Here is a 21,003-nt window from a genome sequence, read left to right on the forward strand (position 1 = left end):
TAGCATATATATTATGTATAAGCAAGAATTGATCGAGATAAATTACCATATGATAACCCTAGAGATGTGTATTTATAAATGCAAATGTACTTTTACTTTGTCTAATGTTTGTCTTTTTTAGTGCATATAACCAAATAAAAATTATTTTTTTTAAAAAAGAATAATCTACAATACTGATTTCAGAATGGTGTTTTGATTTCAGAATTACACTGGAGGATCAACAGGCAACTTAACTTCCAAAGGTTTGATTCCATGTTCATATCCAGAATAGCAGCTGTTGTGGTTAGCTCTGGCCCAGCTCCTGCCCCAAGGAATGTGCAGGTGGATGTGGGGGAGACATCCACATGCCGCAGGCCTGTTTTGCTCCTGATGGAATCTGCTGATGAAGCCTCCTCTGACCAAGGAAGCATGAGTGAAAGGGAAGAGGGGAGTTTGGCAGACAGCCCAGGAGATCAATCATCTGTATCATCCTTGGATTCTGAACAAGAATTAATGACACATCCACGCATGCGTAGAGTGATGCATAGGAGACAACAACTGAAGGATTATTACAAGAGAAAATGAGGCCACCTGTGTTTGGGTGGGGCTCCAATAATTAGGGCTGCTGCTATAAATAGCAGTGTGTGGGTTTGGCCGTTGTGAAAGAGTATCTGATTGCAGTTCTTCAGGAATCGTGTGTTGCTGTTTTCTGGACTTTGTTGATTTTTCACTCCTTTGAAACCACAGCAGAGCAACGTGTGTGTGTGTGTGTGTGTGTGTCTCACTTTGTTGGAAGAAGAAAGGGTGTGAAATTTCTTCACAGCTGCTAGCTATTAGTATATGGTTTTTTTTAAATCTTCAAATATTTTAAATTTAGTCGGATTATTTATGATTTGTTCCACTTGTTGTGAGCCGCCCCGAGTCTTCGGAGAGGGGCGGCATACAAATCCAAATAATAAATAAATAAATAAATAAATAAATAAATAAATAAATAAATAAATAAGTACTTAATGACTGCTTAAGGGAAATTGTACAGACTACCTGGTTGTTTTGGGATGAGTGCTCTTTGCAATACAAAAAGAGTGCTTAGTTTATTTTGAATTTTGTATTATAGAACATTGTTTTGAATTTTCAAACGGAGAGGGGCGGCATACAAATCTAATAAATTAAATAAATAAATAGATAGATGGATGGATGGATGGATGGATGGATGGATGGATGGATGGATGGATGGATGGATGGATGGATGGATAGATAGATAGATAGATAGATAGATAGATAGATAGATAGATAGATAGATAGATAGATAGATAGATAAATTAATTAATTTGTACCCTTGAATTTTTGGGAGGCTCTTACCAGAGAGCCTGGCAGAACAAGCAGCTAAAAAAATAATCTACAAAAATACAAATATTGCTTTAGGACAGGTTCCTTAAAGTCAATGGTTGCTGGTTTTGATTACCTATGAGTTTACATTCCAAAATGATTAAACCGAAAACTTTTAACTATGTTTTGTATGCCCCCTGCCTTGCATATTTTTGTGTCCCATATATCCGTTGCAATGCTGATTAAAAGTCTGGTCAAATTTAATTGGATTTCTGTCAACTGTTAAATTTTTGCCTCTGATTCTACATGCCTGTTTGGAATGATGGCACACTTTTAAATCACTTAATAGATCCACCAGGATGACTGGCACTATTCATTATAATGTGTGACAGCAAGAAGCATTTCATACAGGAATACATAATTGTGCAAAGGTGGGCAATTAATTTTCCCAAGGTACCACATGAGAAAGAGATGTTGTGGAAGGCCAAACAAATAGAGGCCATTAAGGTACATAGGAACACATGCATGCACATACTAAATTGAATAAAAATTACAGCCATCTTCAAAATAAAATGCAGTTATATTGCATGCATGGCACACATTTATATTTGACTTCTAATTTCCGATTGACCTCATGTGAACCCAACAGAGATGACCAAAGGGCTGGATGTGGCCCAGGGGCCATAAAATGCCCAGATGTGCTGTACAGTATAAGTAGTTCATTTCCCTTGTTTAAAATGTTTTCCATTTCAATAAATTGATACACGATAGCAACAGAATATAATCAGAAGCACAAATGAAGGTTAAGTTACATACTTCATGAACACAATATATTTCCGCCTTGTTGGCTAGGTTTTGTTTTCTTGTGTAAAAAAAAAGTGTCCAATTAGTTTGTCAGCTCACATCAATATTGTCTAATTGAAGGATATTCCCAATTCTTTCAAATGACACTACATAAAGGTTAAGGCAACAGTCAGGAAAAAAAGAAGCAAAATATTTCAACAGAAATCAAAATAAAAATCACTGTATGTGAAACTAGAATGAAAATTCAGTATGAAACAATATACCGGTATACTGCTCAAAAAAATAAAGGGAACACTCATATAACATATCCTAGATCTGAATGAATGAAATACTGTAGTCTCATTGAATACTTCGTTCTGTACAAAGTTGAATGTGCACAACAGCATGTGAAATTGATTGTCAATCAGTGGACAGTTTGATTTCACAGAAGTTTGATTTATTATTTACAATATTGTGTTGTTTAAGTGTGCCCTTTATTTTTTTGAGCAGTGTAATTTAATAATAAATGCAAGTACTGATGTAAAATTAATGCACCGAGTTACCAAAAATAATTGTATTTACCATTAGATGTACATCTCTCAACATTCTGACGACAAAGTGATAATGAAAGGAATATTATTTAACCACATTAAGCTGGTTTAATCATCATGGCTTACTGAACAAACCAAACGACAGTATCTGGTTGGTACAATTCACTAAAGAGCTGTTTTGACACAGTGGTTAGAGTGCAGTATTGCAAGCTAATTCTGCCCACTGCCAGCAGTTTGAATCTCACCGGCTCAAGGTTGACTCAGCCTTCCATCCTTCCGAGGTGGGTAAAAAGAGGACCCAGATTGTTGGGGTCAATAGGCTGACTCTGTAAACCACTTAGAGGGGGTGTAAAGCACTGTGAAGTAGTACATAAATCTAAGTACTACTGTTATGTACAAAGTTGCTTTGAAGAGATGTACAGATCTTGAGCTTTAAAGGCCAAAAGATGTCACAGGAGTCTCCATAACATCTGTCTACAACTACAAGTCTTATTTTATCATGTTTTTCCCAAATCGTGCAATTACCACCCTCAGTTAATCCAAAATGCTAAATGTACAGCATTTGAGCTTAGTATTTATTTGTTTGTTTGTTTGTTTATTAATCAGATTTGTATGCCGCCCCTCTCCGTAGACTCGGGGCGGCTAACAGCAATAATAATACAATGTAAACAAATCTAATATTTAAGTTAATTTAAAAAACCCCAATTTAAGAAACCAATCTTACATACTGACATATCATGCATAAATTTTATAAGCCTAGGGGGAAGGGAAAGTCTCAATTACCCCATGCCTGACGACAGAGGTGGGTTTTAAGGAGCTTACGAAAGGCAAGGAGGGTGGGGGCAACTCTGATATCTGGGGGGAGTTGGTTCCAAAGGGTTGGGGCCACCACAGAGAAGACTCTTCCCCTGGGTCCTGCCAAACGGCATTGTTTAGTTGACGGGACCCGTACATCACAAGTTTAGAGGCAAGAGGGGAAACTAAAGGATCTCAATTTTTATAGTGTGAAAACTTGGGTGCGTCTTGTACAAGGTAGCCCCAACCAGCTACCCCCTCTGATCACAATTTACCTCCTTGCAGCAAACAGCAGCAGAGCCTGATTAACACAAGCCACTGATTATCTGCCGCCCGACACTCAGCTGATTGACTGAAGTTGCCAGCAACTCCATCTGATAAAATTAAAGTGAAACCAAAGATACACGGAGGCAAATTGCTGGAGGGAACAGACTATGCTGAAACTGGCTGTTTGTTTTTTGCTACAAGGAGGTAAGTCAATAACTATAAATGCCTATAGCATGTTCAGATTATTAGACTTATTTTTTAAAGACTGCTTTATTATTGTTCTATATGACTTCACAAAATGAAGCTTTTTAAAATAAATGCTTGATCTGAAGAGGCCCAGTGCTATTGTTATATTCTTTTAAATAGCAGAGAATATTTCCAGAAAGCCACATCAATATTAAAGATCTGTAAAAGTATAATCTGAAATGTCTTGTTTTAGTATTAAGTATTAGTATTAAGATACGGCAGCTGAGTTAAACCCTGACTTTGTTATGTTTGGAGTTGATCTATTTAAATGATTGGGAGGAGTTAGTGTGATTACATTTAAGAAAACTTTTGGGGATTAATATACTGCCATAATGTACATTTCTTCAAGTCTTTGCTATTTCTACAGTGTAAGGCGCACTAAACTAAGGTTGCATCTTATACTCCAGTGCATCTTATACTACGAGAAATCCGGTAGTGTGACCCACTAGAAGAAATTATATGGAAGTTTAAAATGGGGATTGGCATTATTTAGAATAAGTGGCTATATTTTTTAAAATGATTTATAGAGGACCAGGGTAGGTTTCAATATTGTTTTGCTACATTTTTGTGGGTATTTAAAGGCAACCCAAACAATGTTCCCCAACTTGTTCTCCTTTTTCGAGCTTGGTTCCTTCCTATATGAGCAATGGATTGCAGTGTTCCTCCAATGTAGTAATTTGTCAGTAATTTTAGCAGGGCAATTCTTGATGTTGGGAATTGGGAATGGCATGTGGTCGACGCTTTGCCAATTCTGGATTTATTGTAAAATTTCTAGACAGCAGAACAGGAGGCACCTGCATTTTTGTGATCAAACGACGTAATCATATTTAGACCTTTCAGTAAAAACATTTCACTGGAAACGTCAGATGAACAAATGGTCCTCTTTATTTAATAAAAACAAAATGCTTGAGAATATACCCACCACATAATCAAGAAAACATAATGCTCTTTAGGAAGTTTCCGTTCGTTTGAATACTGCACAGTTAACTGCAAGCACAAGGCAAAATGAAAATAAACCCTATTAAATGAAAAGTAAACAGGTTTATTTCTGTAAATTAAACTCCGCGCAGACTAATCACTCGTCCAGACGGGATCAATTTTAGACCACCTGATTACCATTCTCCCCCATTGACATTCACAGACAAGGACACAAAATATCGTTACTCCTGAATTGTTACAGCAGAAAAAACATGCAACAGTGGCAGAAATTTGTTTTGCAGTAGAATCAGCGCATTTTTGTGGGAGAAGGGGGGCCAGAGAGACAGCCATATATATCAAGGCTTAATATTTTGCTTTATTTTTCTTCTAAACTCTCATTTTCTCTCATTGTCAACTCCGCTATTCTGCTCAGCATCACACCGGCTCAATTCTCTTCTGCATCCAACAGAAACTTTATCCCATTTCCGAATCCCTACAGATCAGGAATGGAGTTTGGCCTGATTAATACTATGCTTGTTTCTTGTTTAGAAAGACAAACTAGATGGGAAGTTCACAGGTCGACTGGAGACGAAGCCTGGTTTTCAAATATACTCTGGCAAAACAAACATACACACAAATAATTTGGTGAAAATATTCAGTACTGGAAATCTAGAATGAAGCTGGCCAATACTTCTAAAGCATCTTGCAGAGGCAAAGATGCTTTAGACCAGGGGTCTCCAACCTTGTCAACTGTTAAGACTTATGGACTTCAATTCCCAGAATTCCTCAGCCAGCAAAGCAAAGCTGGCTAAGGAACTCTGGGAGTTAAAGTCCACAAGTCTTAACAGCAGCCAAGGTTGGAGACCCCTGCTTTAGACATTTTCCAAATTTGCTGCACTGCATGCTACCGTGTTTCCCCGATAGTAAGACCCCCCCGATTGTAAGACATATGGGGGGTTTCAGGGGGGTCGGCTAATATAAGCCATACCCCGAAAGTAAGACATATGTCTTACTTTCGGGGAAATACGGTACTAAAAGCGAGGGAGGCGTCCGCTACTCCCGCCGCCGCCTTTGCTCTCCCCGCCGCGCCTGGGGCTGCCTGCCTGCCTGCTACCGTAGCCGGGCTGGGCGCGAGGCATCCTTGGCGTTGGGCAGCAGCGGGAGGAGCCGCAGCCTCCGGAGCCGGCCAGCCGGGCGGCCCCAGGACGCGGGCAGCCGCGCCTGCCGTGCAACGCCGCCTAATGCCGCCTAACGCCGCCTGCCCGGAGGAGAAGAGGCCTCACCCGGGCCGAAGCCGCCTTTACTCTCCCCGCCACGCCTGGGGCTGCCTGCCTGCCTGCTGCCATAGCCGGGCTGGGCGCGGGGCATCCTCGGCGTTGGGCAGCAACGGGAGGAGCCGCAGCGGGAGGAGCCGGCCAGCCGGGCGCCCCCAGGACGCGCATCGCGGACCGGCCCCACCACGGCGCAGGAGGGATGGAGGCCGGGCCCGACGGGCAGCCGCGCCTGCCGCGCAACGCCGCCTAACGCCGCCCACCCGGAGGAGAAGAGGCCTCGCCCGGGCCGAAGCCCGAAGACGAGCCGGCCCCGGTGCCCAGGACAATATAAGACATACCCCCAAAGTAAGACACAGTGGGACTTTTGGGGGTAAAAAGATAGTAAGACACTGCCTTACTATCGGGGAAACACAGTATCTATTATTGACTTTATCAACTTGTAGGGGTCACTGTGATCTAAGCTGCCAGCTGGGTAATTTAGCGACACACTCTTTCTTTAGGGGGAGGGGGGAATGCCGTACATTGGTCTTCCCAAAATATCTCTCCATCACTCCTTTCACAAGTCAACACTTTGCTTCAGGCACCTGGGTACAAATATGGCCACAAGACAAATGAAAGCAAGAAAGTTACAGCATGGTATTTCCTAGGGCAGCTGTCGCCTAACTACGCTAAATCTGGAGTGGAAGATTTCGTGATTATCCAGGGCAATTTGGGCCATGCGTTTCCCGAAGGCGAAGAAAAAAAGGCGAACCCAAAAGGTGTACACCGCGCATCAATGACAGGTAATTAAAGTAACAATCCAGGTGAAGAGGGAGACACGGTAAAGGTCAACCGTCAGTGTTAAAGTGAAATCACATGTCAACAATTTACATTTAAAAAAAGGAAAAAACCCCTCGTAAAAAAGATGTTTACTAAGACACAGCCACAATAAGTTAAGTGCTTTCTGTAAAATAGCATGCTGCTTGTTATTGTCTCTAAATTTCTATATACTTGGACAGCATAGTTGTATATCTGAGGTACATTAGTTTATATAGGTATAGATAAACATTGTAAAAAGGTTATTTTTGTCCATCCAGTTTTTTGTCTTCTTCGTCTTTAAAGAAGATCAACGGAAACATTCCTAAAAGGCAGCCAATGGTCACTCCAATAGCTTTACCCTAAAAAAAAAACAGCGGGAGAAACAAAGAGAATAGGATGTTCATTTAGGATCAAATCCAATACCGAATATCCAATTAATGTCACTTATGTTCAGGTGGTCCTTGACTTACAACCACAATTGAACCCAAAATGTCTACTGTTAAGTGCGGCAATTGTTAAGTAAATTTTGTCCCCTTCTACGACCTTTATTGCCACAGTTGTTAAGAGAATCACTGCAGCTGATTAGTTAGTAGTCCGTTGGAATAGGGCTTCCCATACACTTTGCTTGTCAGAAGGTCACAAAAGGGGATCGTTGTGACCTTGGGACACAGCAGCCGTCATAAGTACGAAGCAGCTGCCTTGCCAAGCTTATGAATTTTGATCATATAGCAACAGGGATGCTTGCAAAGGTTGCAACTTTGAAAGAATGGTCATAAAGTCACACTTTTCAGTGCTGTTGTAAACTTTGAATGGTCGTTCAATGAACTGTTGTAAGTCGAGGACCACCTGTGGTTCAGGCTGAAGTTTTCAGATCAGGCGGTCATCACTTTGCACAGGAAATAACGTGCAATTAAGTAAGATTGGAAATCCTCTTGTTAGAATCAGCGGTATGCAGATTATGGGGTATAATAATCTTACACTAAAAGACTCAGTTTCTATTTTTATCCCCACAGGAATAAGAGATAAGAATGCCAGCATGGTTTGTATCCAGATTCTAGTGCTTAAACCAGTGATGGAGAACCTTTTTGGGTTTGTGCGCTAAAAGGGTGTGTATATGGGCTAGCACATACGCACATCCCCACACCCATTCCCTCTCTCCCATGCATTTATTTATTTATTTAATGGATTTGTATGCCGCCCCTCTCCGTAGACTCGCACCCTTACTGCCCCCTGCGCATGCACACAATTCTCCCCCCCCCCCCCCGTGCACACGCAAAGGCCTCACTGAAACCTGGGATGGTGAAAAGATGGCCAAATGAGCAAACCGGAAGTTCAGAAAAATGGACTTCCGGTTTGCCCTTGCGCTGTTTTTCAACTCTCCTTGAAACCTCTGGAGTGCGAAAAACAGTATAACGAGAAACCGGAGGTCCATTTCCCCAAACTTCCGGTTTGCCTGTTGGGCAGTTTTTTGCACTCTGGGGCTTCAGAGAAGCTTCCCTGAAGCCTCCGGAGGGTGAAATGGCCTTTCCCTAGGCCAAAAATCAGTTGACTAGCGCACACATGAGCTGGGGTGGTGTAGCAGGTAGAGTGCTGTACTGGAGGCCACTGAAGCTGACTGTAGATCTGAAGGTCAGTGGTTCAAATCTCATCACCGGCTCAAGGTTGACTCAGCCTTCCATCCTTCCGAGGTGGGAAAAATGAGGACCTGGATTGTGGGGGCAATAGCCTAGCTCTGTTAAAAAGTGCTATTGCTAACATGTTGTAAGCCGCCCTGAGTCTAAAGACAAGGGCTGCATAAAAATCGAATAAATAAATAAACACATGCGCATTGGAGCTGACATAAGGCAACTCCTCACGTGCCCTCTGATTTGGCTCCATGTGCCCCCTATGGCATGTGTACCATAGGTTCGCTGTCACTGGCTTAGGCAATATCGAAGTTGCTATTTTTCTGTTTTGGTTTCCCTTCTGCTCTCATCCATTAATACACATACTCACCACGTGTGCACTAAGACGCGTTTGCCACATATCAGCTTGTTTGGGGGTGAGATCGGGAATTGAAAGGCCCAATCTGGAGGCCATGGCTTCAATGTAGCCTGCAAGACTTGGGAGGGAGAAAAAATACAAACACATTGAGCACAAGAATCTCTGAAACAGACCAATTTTGCTTAATTTTGCTTAGAAAATTAAAGTTAGTAATTTAAAGAGCCAAGCTGTGTAAAATTCGGAAATGACAACCCAGCACCAATAAACTACATTTTTAATCTTGAATGCAATATTGTTTTGCATAATTTGTAAGTGCATGAACATTCTAATTTAGGTTAGAATAGGTGGCAAAAACTTAAAACTCCTTCCTTTCCACTTTGAGTGGTTTTATCATTCTTGCCTTTTTTAGATACTTCATGCAAAATATTTTTGTTTTGAATCATTGTATTCTATATCATGCTAAATTTATTAAGCTTCCTTAAATGTCCAATTTTCCCTGGAAAAGCTGAATATAAATTTAATAAAAATACAGTTCTCTGCTAGATGATTCTTTGGGGCATACTACAATGTCAACTCCTGACGTTCCTATTCTTCTTCATGTAAATATCTATTCTTACCTGATTTATGAACTGGGTAAGAATTCAAAACAGAATGAGGAAATATCAACTTAACCAAAGGCAGCAAGCACTAATCTATGAAGTTACACCAGTGGTGGGTTGTAAACTATTATGCTACCGCTTTGCGCATGCATGCAACACTTCTGAGCATAAGCTACTGTGCATGTGCAGAAGCATCCCAGGCAGGCCAGTGGAGCCTCCCGCCACTGGCACTACTGGTTCTAAGAACTGGTCCAAACCGGGAGCAACCCACTGTTGAGTTACACCCTTTGCTAATCGGAGTTCAAGCTTATATTTCTCTGTACCAGCCTATCTCAAATCCCGAGAAATATAGATAGTCCTTGACTTACAACAGTTCATGTAGTGACCAGCCAAAGTTACAAAGGCACTGAAAAAAGTGACATGACAATTTTTCACAGTTGCAACTTTGCCAGCATCCCCATAATCCTGTTATCAAAATTCAGATGCTCGGCAACTGATTCAGATTTATGGTCTTTGCTGTGTCCCCAGGTCATATGATCATCTCTTGTGACTTTTTGACAAGCAAAAATCTGGGGAACCCAGATTCACTTAATAACTGTGTCCCTAACTTAATCAGCTGTGATGTTTCACTTAACAGTTGGGGCAAGAAAGGCTGTAAAATGGGACAAAACTCACTTAACAACAGAAATTTAGGGCTCCTCTACGGTCGTAAGTCAAGGACTACCTGAATATCAAAATTTAAAAACACCAGGAAACATACAAAACATGTTCACATTCAAATCAGGTTGTTAGTTACTCAAAGTGATATGGTACGTTATCATTGTTAGTTAAGACTAGCAAGGCATTTTGAGCTTCAAATGGTTTCTATTATAGAAAAATACTGCAAATTCATGAAAAAAATATATGATTAAACTCACCCCAATCCAGCTAAGTCTGAGACAAGATTTCCCAAGGCAGCAGCTAGATAGTTGGAAAATTACAATTATAATTATAAAATTATTATATAAATTGGAAACACTGCAGAAAATGTTTTATAACCATATTATTGCTTAAAACTGAAATTCCTCTGAAGGCTATTATTGGATATATTTATATAGCTCATAAAAGCTGTTTTTCAACACGGTGTAAAATATAACATCAATCAATCAGCCATCATGAAAAATTTTAAAAAGTATGAGAACATCACAAATTTAGCAGGGTAATTTACAAAATTGTTCAGTAACTGTCCAGGGTTGATCCCGAGGAGCATAAGCACTTCTAGGTTATTGCTATTAAAAGTGAAGCAGCTGTCTCAGATTTTTTTTTCTTTCTTTTTGGTACTGAGAGAATCTAAAACACAGTCTTCCTCAGGGAGAGAGAGGAGTTTGAGTAAAAAAATATATTTTAGATTGGCAATTCCTAAGAAGGGGTTTAAAAAAAAAAAAAAGGACTTTGATTTGAGCCCAGAAACAACGTGGAAACCAGGGAAATTAATATAATGATATGAGATGTAAAGTACTTAATGTCTCACAGTGAATATACCTCCGTTCTCCACTCTTTAATATAAATACCGTATGGATGGATGTAGCATCATGAAAGCTACATGTTATTTTCTGCAGGTATCCCACTGGCCTTTATGGGAAGGGAATGCTGATACAACATATCTTTAATCTGCTCCAACAATACACTGTTTATATTCTCTAGAGCAGAGGTCGGCAACCTTCAACACTCAAAAAGCCACAGAGTTTCTAACCAGAAGCCCCCCGTTCAATTCTGGAGCCAACCGGAAGTCCGGTTCCCCCACCATAGAGTCTCTTCCTAGCTTGGCATCCTTTTTCCTCTTCTTGTCCTAACTGAAATCCCTATCAATTGTGGAGCTGACCACTGACAGGGAACCCCAGCAGAGGGATGAAAGAGCCAAACGGAGCTCCAGAGCTGGGGTTGCTGACCCCTGCTCTAGAGCAAGATCATGACAAACTTTGCTCTACAATAAACCAGTGTTCAAAATCCTATTTAAATCTAAATACAGTTGTGCAGTGATGGCGAACCTTTTTTTCCTTGGGTGGCGAAAGAGCATGGGTGTGCACTGTTGTGCATGCGCGAGTGCCCACACCCATAATTCAATGCCTGGGGAGGGTGAAAACAGCTTCCCCTGCCCCCCAGAAGCCCTCTGGTGGCTGGAAATGGCCTGTTTCCCAACTTCTGTTGGGCCCAGTAGGCTCGTGTTTCGCCCTCTCCAGGATCCAAAGACTTCCCTGGAGCCGGAGGAGGGTAAAAACACCCTCCCTTATCCCCCCGGAAGCTCTCTGGAAGCCAAAATCCTCTGCATGCACGTTGGAGCTGAGCCATAGGTTCGCCATCACTGCAGTAGTGTTTATTTCATTTGAAGAAAGCATATTTACTTATTTATTTTATTTGTTATTTTTATATGCCGCCCCTCTCCGTAGACTCGGGGCAGCTCACAACAGCAATAGAACAATTCATAACAAATCTAATAATGCTATTTCTCAAAATTATATCAAACTTTCTAAAGTCAAACTATTAATAATATTTCAATAACAACTATTCAATAACAACACGTAAAAGATAAAACAAATTCTTTTCAAAAGCTGGAAGGAAAATGGAGGTGGCCAATTCTTCATATGGAGAGCCTGGGTGCAGATATGGTATCATGCTAAATGGCTTTTAAACCATAACAGCAGTCTTAGCCAAAATCCAACATCATAAAATGCCAAGTGACTCTTCCTTTAACCTCTTTTACAAAAGCAATAAAAAGCTGTGTCTAAACAAGACAACAGGTCAATAGAAGCTCCTTTCCTCCAATAATGCCTATTTTTCTTTTCTTCACTTCCCTACCCCCAAAAGTGCAAGATCTGCTTCTTTTTGAAGGAATTGACAGTTGATCTATTGGTTGCAACAAAAATTGATCAACTGACATGTCACCTGAGGCTGATATTGTAGGCTCAAAGCTATTTTTCATGCCTAAAACAAAACTAGAATTCACCATCTCCTAGTTTCTACATTGGTGCCTTAACCACTAAACCAAACCGTTGCTTTCTCTAAAGACAATAATAAACCATCCAATTATTGTTCAGACAGTAAGTCATAATTATTTCCCCTTTGCAAAAAATCCTACCCCAAACCCCATACTGTTTCAATTACCATATTTTTCTCCGCCTAAAATTGGCTGAACATTTGGGTGCATCTTATACTCCAGCTGTAGCTTTTTCCAAAACTACAGCTCTAAGTCTTTGCAGGCCTTTTTTTCATTGCTACTCATAGGAACATAGAAACATAGAAGACTGACGGCAGAAAAAGACCTCATGGTCCATCTAGTCTGCCCTTATACCATTTCCTGTATTTTATCTTACAATGGATATGTTTATCCCAGGCATGTTTAAATTCAGTTACTGTGGATTTATCTACGTCTGCTGGATGTTTGTTCCAAGGATCTACTACTCTTTCAGTAAAATAATATTTTCTCATGTTGCTTTTGATCTTTCCCCCCAACTAACTTCAGATTGTGCCCCCTTGTTCTTGTGTTCACTTTCCTATTAAAAACACTTCCCTCCTGAACCTTATTTAACCCTTTAACATATGTAAATGTTTCGATCATGTCCCCCCTTTTCCTTCTGTCCTCCAGACTATACAGATTGAGTTCATGAAGTCTTTCCTGATACATTTTATGCTTAAGACCTTCCACCATTTTTGTAGACCGTCTTTGGACCCGTTCAATTTTGTCAATATCTTTTTGTAGGTGAGGTCTCCAGAACTGAACACAGTATTCCAAATGGGGTCATACTCCCTCTGAATAAGGTTTTTTTACTCCCTGAGCAGGGCATAAAATAATGTGCTGAAGCTGACCAGATTAAGGGCGCTAGCCAGATGAATACCTGGTAGGCAGAATCCCCCCCCCCTCTATTTTCCTCCCCAAACACTAAGGTGCATCTTCTACTCCTGTGCGTTTTATACTACGAAAAATATGGTACCTCTACAAAATAAACTCACTCATATTTTTGTACCCATATAGAGAAACAGCATTCAGATACAGTTATTTTTTTTTAAGAGTAAAAATGCTATATTGTAGAAGAAAAATACTAGGAAACTTCAGAAAAAGATGTACCATATTTTTCGGAGTATAAGACGCACCTTAGTTTTGGGGGAGGAAAACAGGGGGGAGGGGAAATCTACCTACCAGATATTCATCTGGCTAGCTTCCTTAGTCTGGTCAGTTCAGCACATTATTTTATCCTCGGGTTAAGGCTTTAAAAAAACCTTACTCGAGGGAGTAACAATGAAAGAGCTTGTAAGCCATAAGAGATGGGAACATCGTTAGTACCTGGTTAGGGCTGGAAAGAAATATTTGGAGCAAGTAGAGCAATGAAAAAAACAACAACCCTGACTTAGGACTTGGAAAGCTTTCTTTGCAGAGAGTAACAGTGAAAGAGCTTGCATTTTAAGGGAAGATCGTTAGCAGCTAGTTAGGTCTGGAAAAAGAAAGATTGGGGAAAAAAGCTACATTCCGAGTATAAGAGACACTTAGGGAGGAAAAAGCTGCGTCTTATACTCTAAAAAATACAGTATGCGGTTTCTAATTTTATCTCATAATAAAAGTTTTCATTGATGTTAAGCACATGCTTTACTCAAAGAGCAGCAAATGAATTTCATTGTGCACATAATGATAAACAAACAGCTATAAAAATCCACATAAAGAGCAATGACCTTCAGTACTTGCCTGCCATGGTAGAAATTCCAAACACAATCCCTATTGATAACTCTATCTGTGTTCCCTAAAAATAACAGAGAGTTTCATTATCACCCACACATTATGTAGACAAAGTGTCAAGAATCACTTGTAAGAAACAATGCAAGTATAAAAAGAGAGGGTGGGAGGTACACTTTCTCACCAGTTCCTCTAAAACAGAGGTGTCAAACTCAAGGCCCTGGAAACAGCAAAATACTGGCCCACAGTGCCTCTGCCAAAGAAAACGGAGCTCAGGAGGGTTGTGTGCAGCCTCACAGAGCTGTTTTCACTGGCAAAGGGGCTACAGGAGGCTGTCATGGCCAAAAACAGGGCAAGGGGGCTGCTTGCGGACCTCCCAGGCTCCGTTTTGACTGGCCGAGAGCTAGCAAACCAACCTACAAGCAAAAGAAAAGGAGAAATGTTTCTCCTTTCGCAATTCATGTTAAGAATGGACAGAAAAGGAAAAAGGGAGAGAAGAAAGACAGCGAGGAAGGAAAAATAAGGAAAGAGGGGAGGGAAGGAGAATGAAAAGAGTATGGAGGAAGGAAAGGGAGATTCATTCATTCATTCATTCATTCACTCACTCACTCACTCACTCACTCATTCATTCATTTGACTTCTATGCCGCCCAATCCCAAAGGACTCAGTGCGGCTTACAAAATAATATAATACAATACAAAAAGATACAAGCAATAAAAAGAAGTCGAATGTAATATCTAAAACTAAAGCACGTAATAAAACCCATTTGTATAAACCCAGTCATAATCATATGCACACACACCATTCATACAGTTTGGCCATGTAAGATGTACAATTCATGGCCCCCCAGGCCTGCCGGCAAAGCCAGGTCTTCGTGGCCTTGCAGAAGGCCAGTAGGGTGGGAGCAGTACGGACGTAGGGGGTAGTTGGTTCCATAGAGCCGGGGCAACCACAGAGAAGGCCCTCCCCGTGGTCCCGCCAACCTGCATTCTTTAGTCGACAGGACGTGGAGGAAGTCAACTCTGTGTGCTCTTATTGGTCTCTGGGAGGTATGTGGCAGGAGGCGGTCCCGTAAATGAGAGTAAGGGAGGGCATGAAGGAAGTCCTGCATTAGTACTTGGCCAACACAGGTGACATCAAGCTGCCCATACTCACCCCGGCCAAGCTCCCCCCCACCCTTGAGATCAAACACAACCCTGGTGCAACCTTCAATGAAATCGAGTTTGACATCCCTGCTCTAGAAGACTCCAAAGCAATATGCATGGTACTAAATGCTGTAATGGTGTTTTACAGCAGAATTGAAACTAGCAATGCTGCATTGCTGCAATACCAGAAATATTTCAGAATATATAAAGATTGGTATCAAGCTGACTTACCGCAGCAATCATAATGGCATTATCAAAAAATCCAAAGCCTACAAAAGGTACTGCATTGTGGAAGAACACTAGAAGAAAAAGAGAGGTGCACAATGTTTTAAGCGCTTTAATCGCCATTTGCAATTACATCAAATAATATGCCATTGTTTGTTATTTATCCAAAAAAGGATTGAAATGTGTTTAAAATCCCAGGCATGTCCCTCTGTTTCTATAAACAACCCAAAGCAGGAGGGCTTTTTGCTGCTCTCTTGAGTACAACTAACCACCAGCAATTTGTATGCAGCGATTGCCAACACCAAAGTGACAATCTCTGAAAGCCCAGATCCATTCTGAGTACTTTCTAGATACTAAATCTATCTACAGTAGGGTGACGCAGGGGTTGGGGGGTAGGGAAAGCAGCACATACATAGAGGAATCAGTGACAGGCACTGGTGGAATTGCTCTGGACTCAGCTTAAGTCCTCGGAGAGGGGTGGCATACAAATCTAATAAATAATAATAATAATAATAATAATAATAATAATAATAATAATAAGCCAGTGAAAGTGGTCCCAGTGGTACTTGGCACGCTGGGCGCAGTGCCAAAGTATCTCAGCGGACATTTGAAGACCATCGGAATTGACAAAACCTCCATCTGTCAATTGCAAAAGGCCGCTTTACTGGGATCGGCAAACATAATTCACCGCTACATCACGCAGTCCTAGGTGCTTGGGAAGCGCCCGACTGGCGATGAAATACGAAATCCAGCATAGTGATCTCGTTTGCTGTGTTGTATTGACATAATAATAATGATAATGATAATAATATTTGTATTATTATTATTATTATTATTAATATTATTAAACAAGGCAGAGGGAGGGAGGGAGGGAGAGAGAGAGAGAGAGAGAAATGAGGAAGAATTCAAGAGATCCTCATCAGAACAGACTCTGTTGTAGACCCTGAACTAGCATGGCTAATGGTGTGTTTGTGTCCCCCTACCAAAAGAGTAACAGCCAAATATTAATAGTGGGAATGCTGCAGTTCTTGGAGGCTTTCAATCCCTTAACCCAGGGGTCCCCAAACTTGCCAACTTTAAGACTCGTGGATTTCAACTCCCAGAATTCTCCAGCCAGCTATGTGACAGGTTTTGAAGGCCTCTGCCTTAACCCATGGAAATATCTAATTTTTAAAAAAAATCAAAATCAAAATAGACATAAGCATTTACCGTGTTTCAGTTGTCCAGTGGATGGGGGTGCAACGTCCAACTTCTCTAAATTTAAAGAAAGGAAATCTATAAGCATGGACATATTTGGCTAGTTATTTTGTACACAGCAGTATTTAAATGTGAACGTAAAATAATAACTCTGATGAAAAAAATATAGGTAAGGTAGATTCTCCACAAACTTCATTGGAATTAAAAAAAAGAACTCTGTCTCTTCAGTCACCAAATATGACATATTTTTTTCTTAACTTTATTATTGCTATAATGTCTCATAACTTAAAATGGCTTGTCGTATTCAAGGATTGGGCAAGATGCAGACTTTGTGGGGGGGGGGAATCGTTTATCCTTTTATTATCTAGATAAAACCCATCCTTAGCCAGGAAAGGCAGAGCTACTTTGACATCTGAATTAGCACTATAAAAATATTAAAACTGCCCAGAATAATTTTGTAACATTTGTTTATGGCTATCAAACAGCTCCATGTCAGAAATCTTTTATCAATTTCCATTGACTTCAAGGATTACTCAGGAAATAAAATTGATTTAATTAATGACGAAAGAAAGTGCTTAAGCAGTGGATCATCAAAAATTTGCAGAGTAACTAATATTTACCAGCCATAAATAGAGAATTAAGAAGGTCACAGGGAAGTACCTGGTAAACATATGGTAAAATCTTTCATAATTTTATGAAGTTTAAGGTTTATGGTGGGTTATTAAATAAAGATTTTAATTTCTATTTGCTATGTATAGTATACTTCTATTTAAGCTGCTTATTTCACTTGACGGAAACAATATACATCTGTATATGCCCTGAATCCATTTTTTGTGATAAGCAACCTATAGGTACTCGATTATGATTTACCAAAAGTACTTACCATGGTTGGCAAAGAATTACGGCCAATGAATATCATTTAATCATGTTTCAAACAAGTCAGGTGTCATGGGTAACATTAAGTTATGACTCCTGATTTGCAAATCACGGTGCCTGCATTCACAAATCGCATTTAACAAGACCCAGAGTCCATTACAATTTTGAGTAACATGAACACACAATAATGTATTGGCTCCAAGTTAACTCTTACTGGCGACTATTTAGCACAATCTAACCTGTTTCTCCATGCAAAACTCCTGGAATAAGAGGAGGAAATAGAAACAAAGCAATGCAAAATAGATATACAGTATACCAGTTCAGAGCCTAAGAGAGACTGATGACCTGACATAAAGAGATCTCATAGATAGAATGAAGGATTTTATCTTCCCTGAGTTTACCTTCTGTGTCTCAAATCTGGAACTATTTTGGAGTATATTATAAATATGCATTCCTTCTCCAATCTATCTGTTAAGGCAACCAGCTTGATGGTGAGAATCTTAAACACATTACAAAAAAGCAATTTTCTCTCTCTTTGCACAAAGATTTTATTCAAGAATCTTTTTAAAATGGCACAGTACAATAAAAGATGTTTGCACTGCTGGATAAGAGGCAGAGGAATCAAATCAATATTTTAGCCTTATTTCAATAAGTGGAATATTCTCTCATAAACTTATTTATTTATTTATTTATTTATTTATTTATTTATTTATTTATTTATTTATTTATTCATTCATTCATTCATTCATTCATTCATTCATTCATTCATTCATTCATTCATTCATTCAATTTTTATGCCGCCCTTCTCCTTAGACTCAGGGCGGCTTACAACATGTTAGCAATAGCACTTTTTTAACAGAGCTAGGCTATTGCCCCCACAATCAGGGTCCTCATTTTACCCACCTCGGAAGGATGGAAGGCTGAGTCAACCTTGAGCCGGTGATGAGATTTGAACCGCTGACCTTCAGATCTACAAGTCGGCTTCAGTGGCCTGCAGTACAGCACTCTACCTGCTGCGCCACCCCAGCTCATTATGGGAACAAAGGCTTCAATTGAAAGTTTCATTTGCAGGTTTTACATGAATATGCAAATATTTATCAAAACATACTTTAATCAGTAACTTCCTGCCTTTGGCCTCATTAATACAAAAAAATAGTTATCATTCAAACGTGGATAAAAAAATTCCAGTAGCTCAGATGTACTTTTCTGTGTAATATTAAATATTAAAACTAAACAGTGTTCAATATTCTACTTAAATCTAAATACATTAGTACAGTGATGGCAAACCTTTTTTTTCTCAGTTGCTGAAAGAGCATGGGCTTGCACTATTGTGCATGCGCGAGGGCCCACACCCATAATTCAATGCCTGGGGAGGGCATAAACAGCTTCCCCTGCCACCCAGAAGCCCTCTGGTGGCCGGAAATGGTCTGTTTTCCCAACTTCTGGTGGGCCCAGTAGGCTCGTGTTTCACCCTCCCCAGGCTGTATCATCTTCTGTAATGTTTTCAACCTTTCTTACAAGTAGTCCTTGAATTATGACCACAATTGGTATTGGAACCTCCACAACTAAGTGATGTAGCCCTTAAGTGAGTCATGCTTGATTTTATGACTTTTTTTCCTGCAGTCGTTAAGCTTCCCCCATTGATTTTGCCTGTTGGAAATTGCAATACCACTTAGACTTATATACCGCTTCACAATGTTTTTGTAGTACTTTCTAAGCAGTTCACACAGCCAGCACATTGCTCCCCCTCACCCAACAATCTGGGTCCTCATTTCACCCACCTTGGAAGGATGGGGGACTGAGTCAACCTTGAGCCAGCAAGAATTGAACTGCTGGCAGAGGGCAGAGTAAGCCTGCAATACTGCATTCTAAGCACTGCACCACCAAGAGTTCCATAAACCCTTTGGAAAGCTTGCAAATGGCAATCATATGATCCCATGACACTGCAACATGCCATTTGCAAAGTGTCCAAATTCTGATACACCTGAAAATAGGGTTGCTTGCAATGGCTGTAAATGTGAGGACTGGTCATAAGTATTTTATTTCCCAATAGCATCACAACTTTGAACCGTTGTTAAATGAATGATTGTTAAGTCAAAGACCACCTATATTTTCTCTTCCATTGTGTGCTATAATCACATCAACTCTTGGTAACGGTTTGGTATACTGTAATACCAGAACCTATGAACTATGGCTTGCATTTGTATTGGATCAGTAAATGGGGGAAGAATAAGGACATGCTTGTATTATCAAGTTGTGAACCAGTTTTTTCTGGGTCACCCACATTTGAATCATGCTTTGCCTAGAACACATGCTGAAAAATGTAAGATAATTATCAGATGGGCAGGAATACCTTGATTGGGATTGAGGGGGGAAGGAGGATAAATGATGTAAGACTTTCCATTCATACAAAAATAACACATCAGAAATAAATTTCATCATACGTTAATAATTGAAGGCTAGCACTGACTTTCTTCATATGAAGTGAATCACATATGTAATTAATTTCCACAAGTTACAACTGCAGCAACTGTTTGTTTCAAATGCAAAATAGCACATCAAGCCATTTGGGGCGAGTATTTAAATCTCATGCAAAAAAACGCTGTAGCCTAACGTTAGTTGTGTTCCAAAGACAAAGGCCTCTTCAAAAATATCTTTTAGAGTAACAATATTAATAACATAAAGACAATCTTGGAAGCAAGTAGGAGGAAAAAACTGCTATTCTCAGAATCCCACTAGTTATTAACCAGCATGGCTTCATAACAAAAATGGCAGGTGATTTGGTCTCACTGGGGAGTATTCTTCAAATCAGGATTTGCAATTACATCCAGACAAGATAAAGATGTCAGAATGTCCAAAATTAAACTAAAAATAACCCAAAACATATGTTAGAGGCCTAATCATAGTACAGTATAAGCTTTTCAGACCATACTCACTTCATCTAAACTAATGTACCTGCTTAAAACACTAATGCAAGTCCTTTAATTAAAGTGGGAACGGTTTAAACAGCAAGCAATTTTTAATTAAGAATTTGGCTCGGGATTCTTTTAGACCAGTTCGGCAGTTCATTAGGATAATTTTTATTTTAGAAGCAAAAGTCCTCATCTTCTTACTGTTACTCTGAAAGAAATATCAAATGCTGATGCAAACAGAATTGACTAAAAGAATTTATATCAGAACATGCCAGCTCATTTGATGATGGAAACATTAGTAAGTTCATGTACGGTTATTATATGTCCAGCACCATTTTCTCACATCATGCCTTATACAAATAGCAAAATGTACTGTACCCAAAGCCCTAGGTATTTCTGCTGATGCTACTTGTTTCACTGACATCTG

General features: G+C 40.0%; 1 protein-coding gene across 1 annotated transcript in view; it reads right to left on the reverse strand.

Moving 5' to 3' along the window:
* Positions 1 to 6,551: 6,551 nt before the first annotated feature.
* TMEM65 (transmembrane protein 65) overlaps positions 6,552 to 21,003 on the reverse strand; it is a 28,100-nt gene continuing 13,648 nt past the window's right edge. Inside the window, exons 2-7 of the mRNA XM_070748265.1 lie at positions 16,801 to 16,845; positions 15,598 to 15,665; positions 14,234 to 14,288; positions 10,437 to 10,479; positions 8,933 to 9,038; positions 6,552 to 7,296 (exon numbers count right to left, since the gene is read on the reverse strand). Coding sequence (XP_070604366.1) covers positions 7,198 to 7,296; positions 8,933 to 9,038; positions 10,437 to 10,479; positions 14,234 to 14,288; positions 15,598 to 15,665; positions 16,801 to 16,845 — 416 coding nt within the window. The 3' untranslated portion in view covers positions 6,552 to 7,197. The remainder of the gene's footprint in view (positions 7,297 to 8,932; positions 9,039 to 10,436; positions 10,480 to 14,233; positions 14,289 to 15,597; positions 15,666 to 16,800; positions 16,846 to 21,003) is intronic.

Source organism: Erythrolamprus reginae, chromosome 3 (genome assembly GCF_031021105.1).
Source record: "Erythrolamprus reginae isolate rEryReg1 chromosome 3, rEryReg1.hap1, whole genome shotgun sequence".
In the NCBI taxonomy this organism is placed as follows: domain Eukaryota; kingdom Metazoa; phylum Chordata; class Lepidosauria; order Squamata; family Dipsadidae; genus Erythrolamprus; species Erythrolamprus reginae.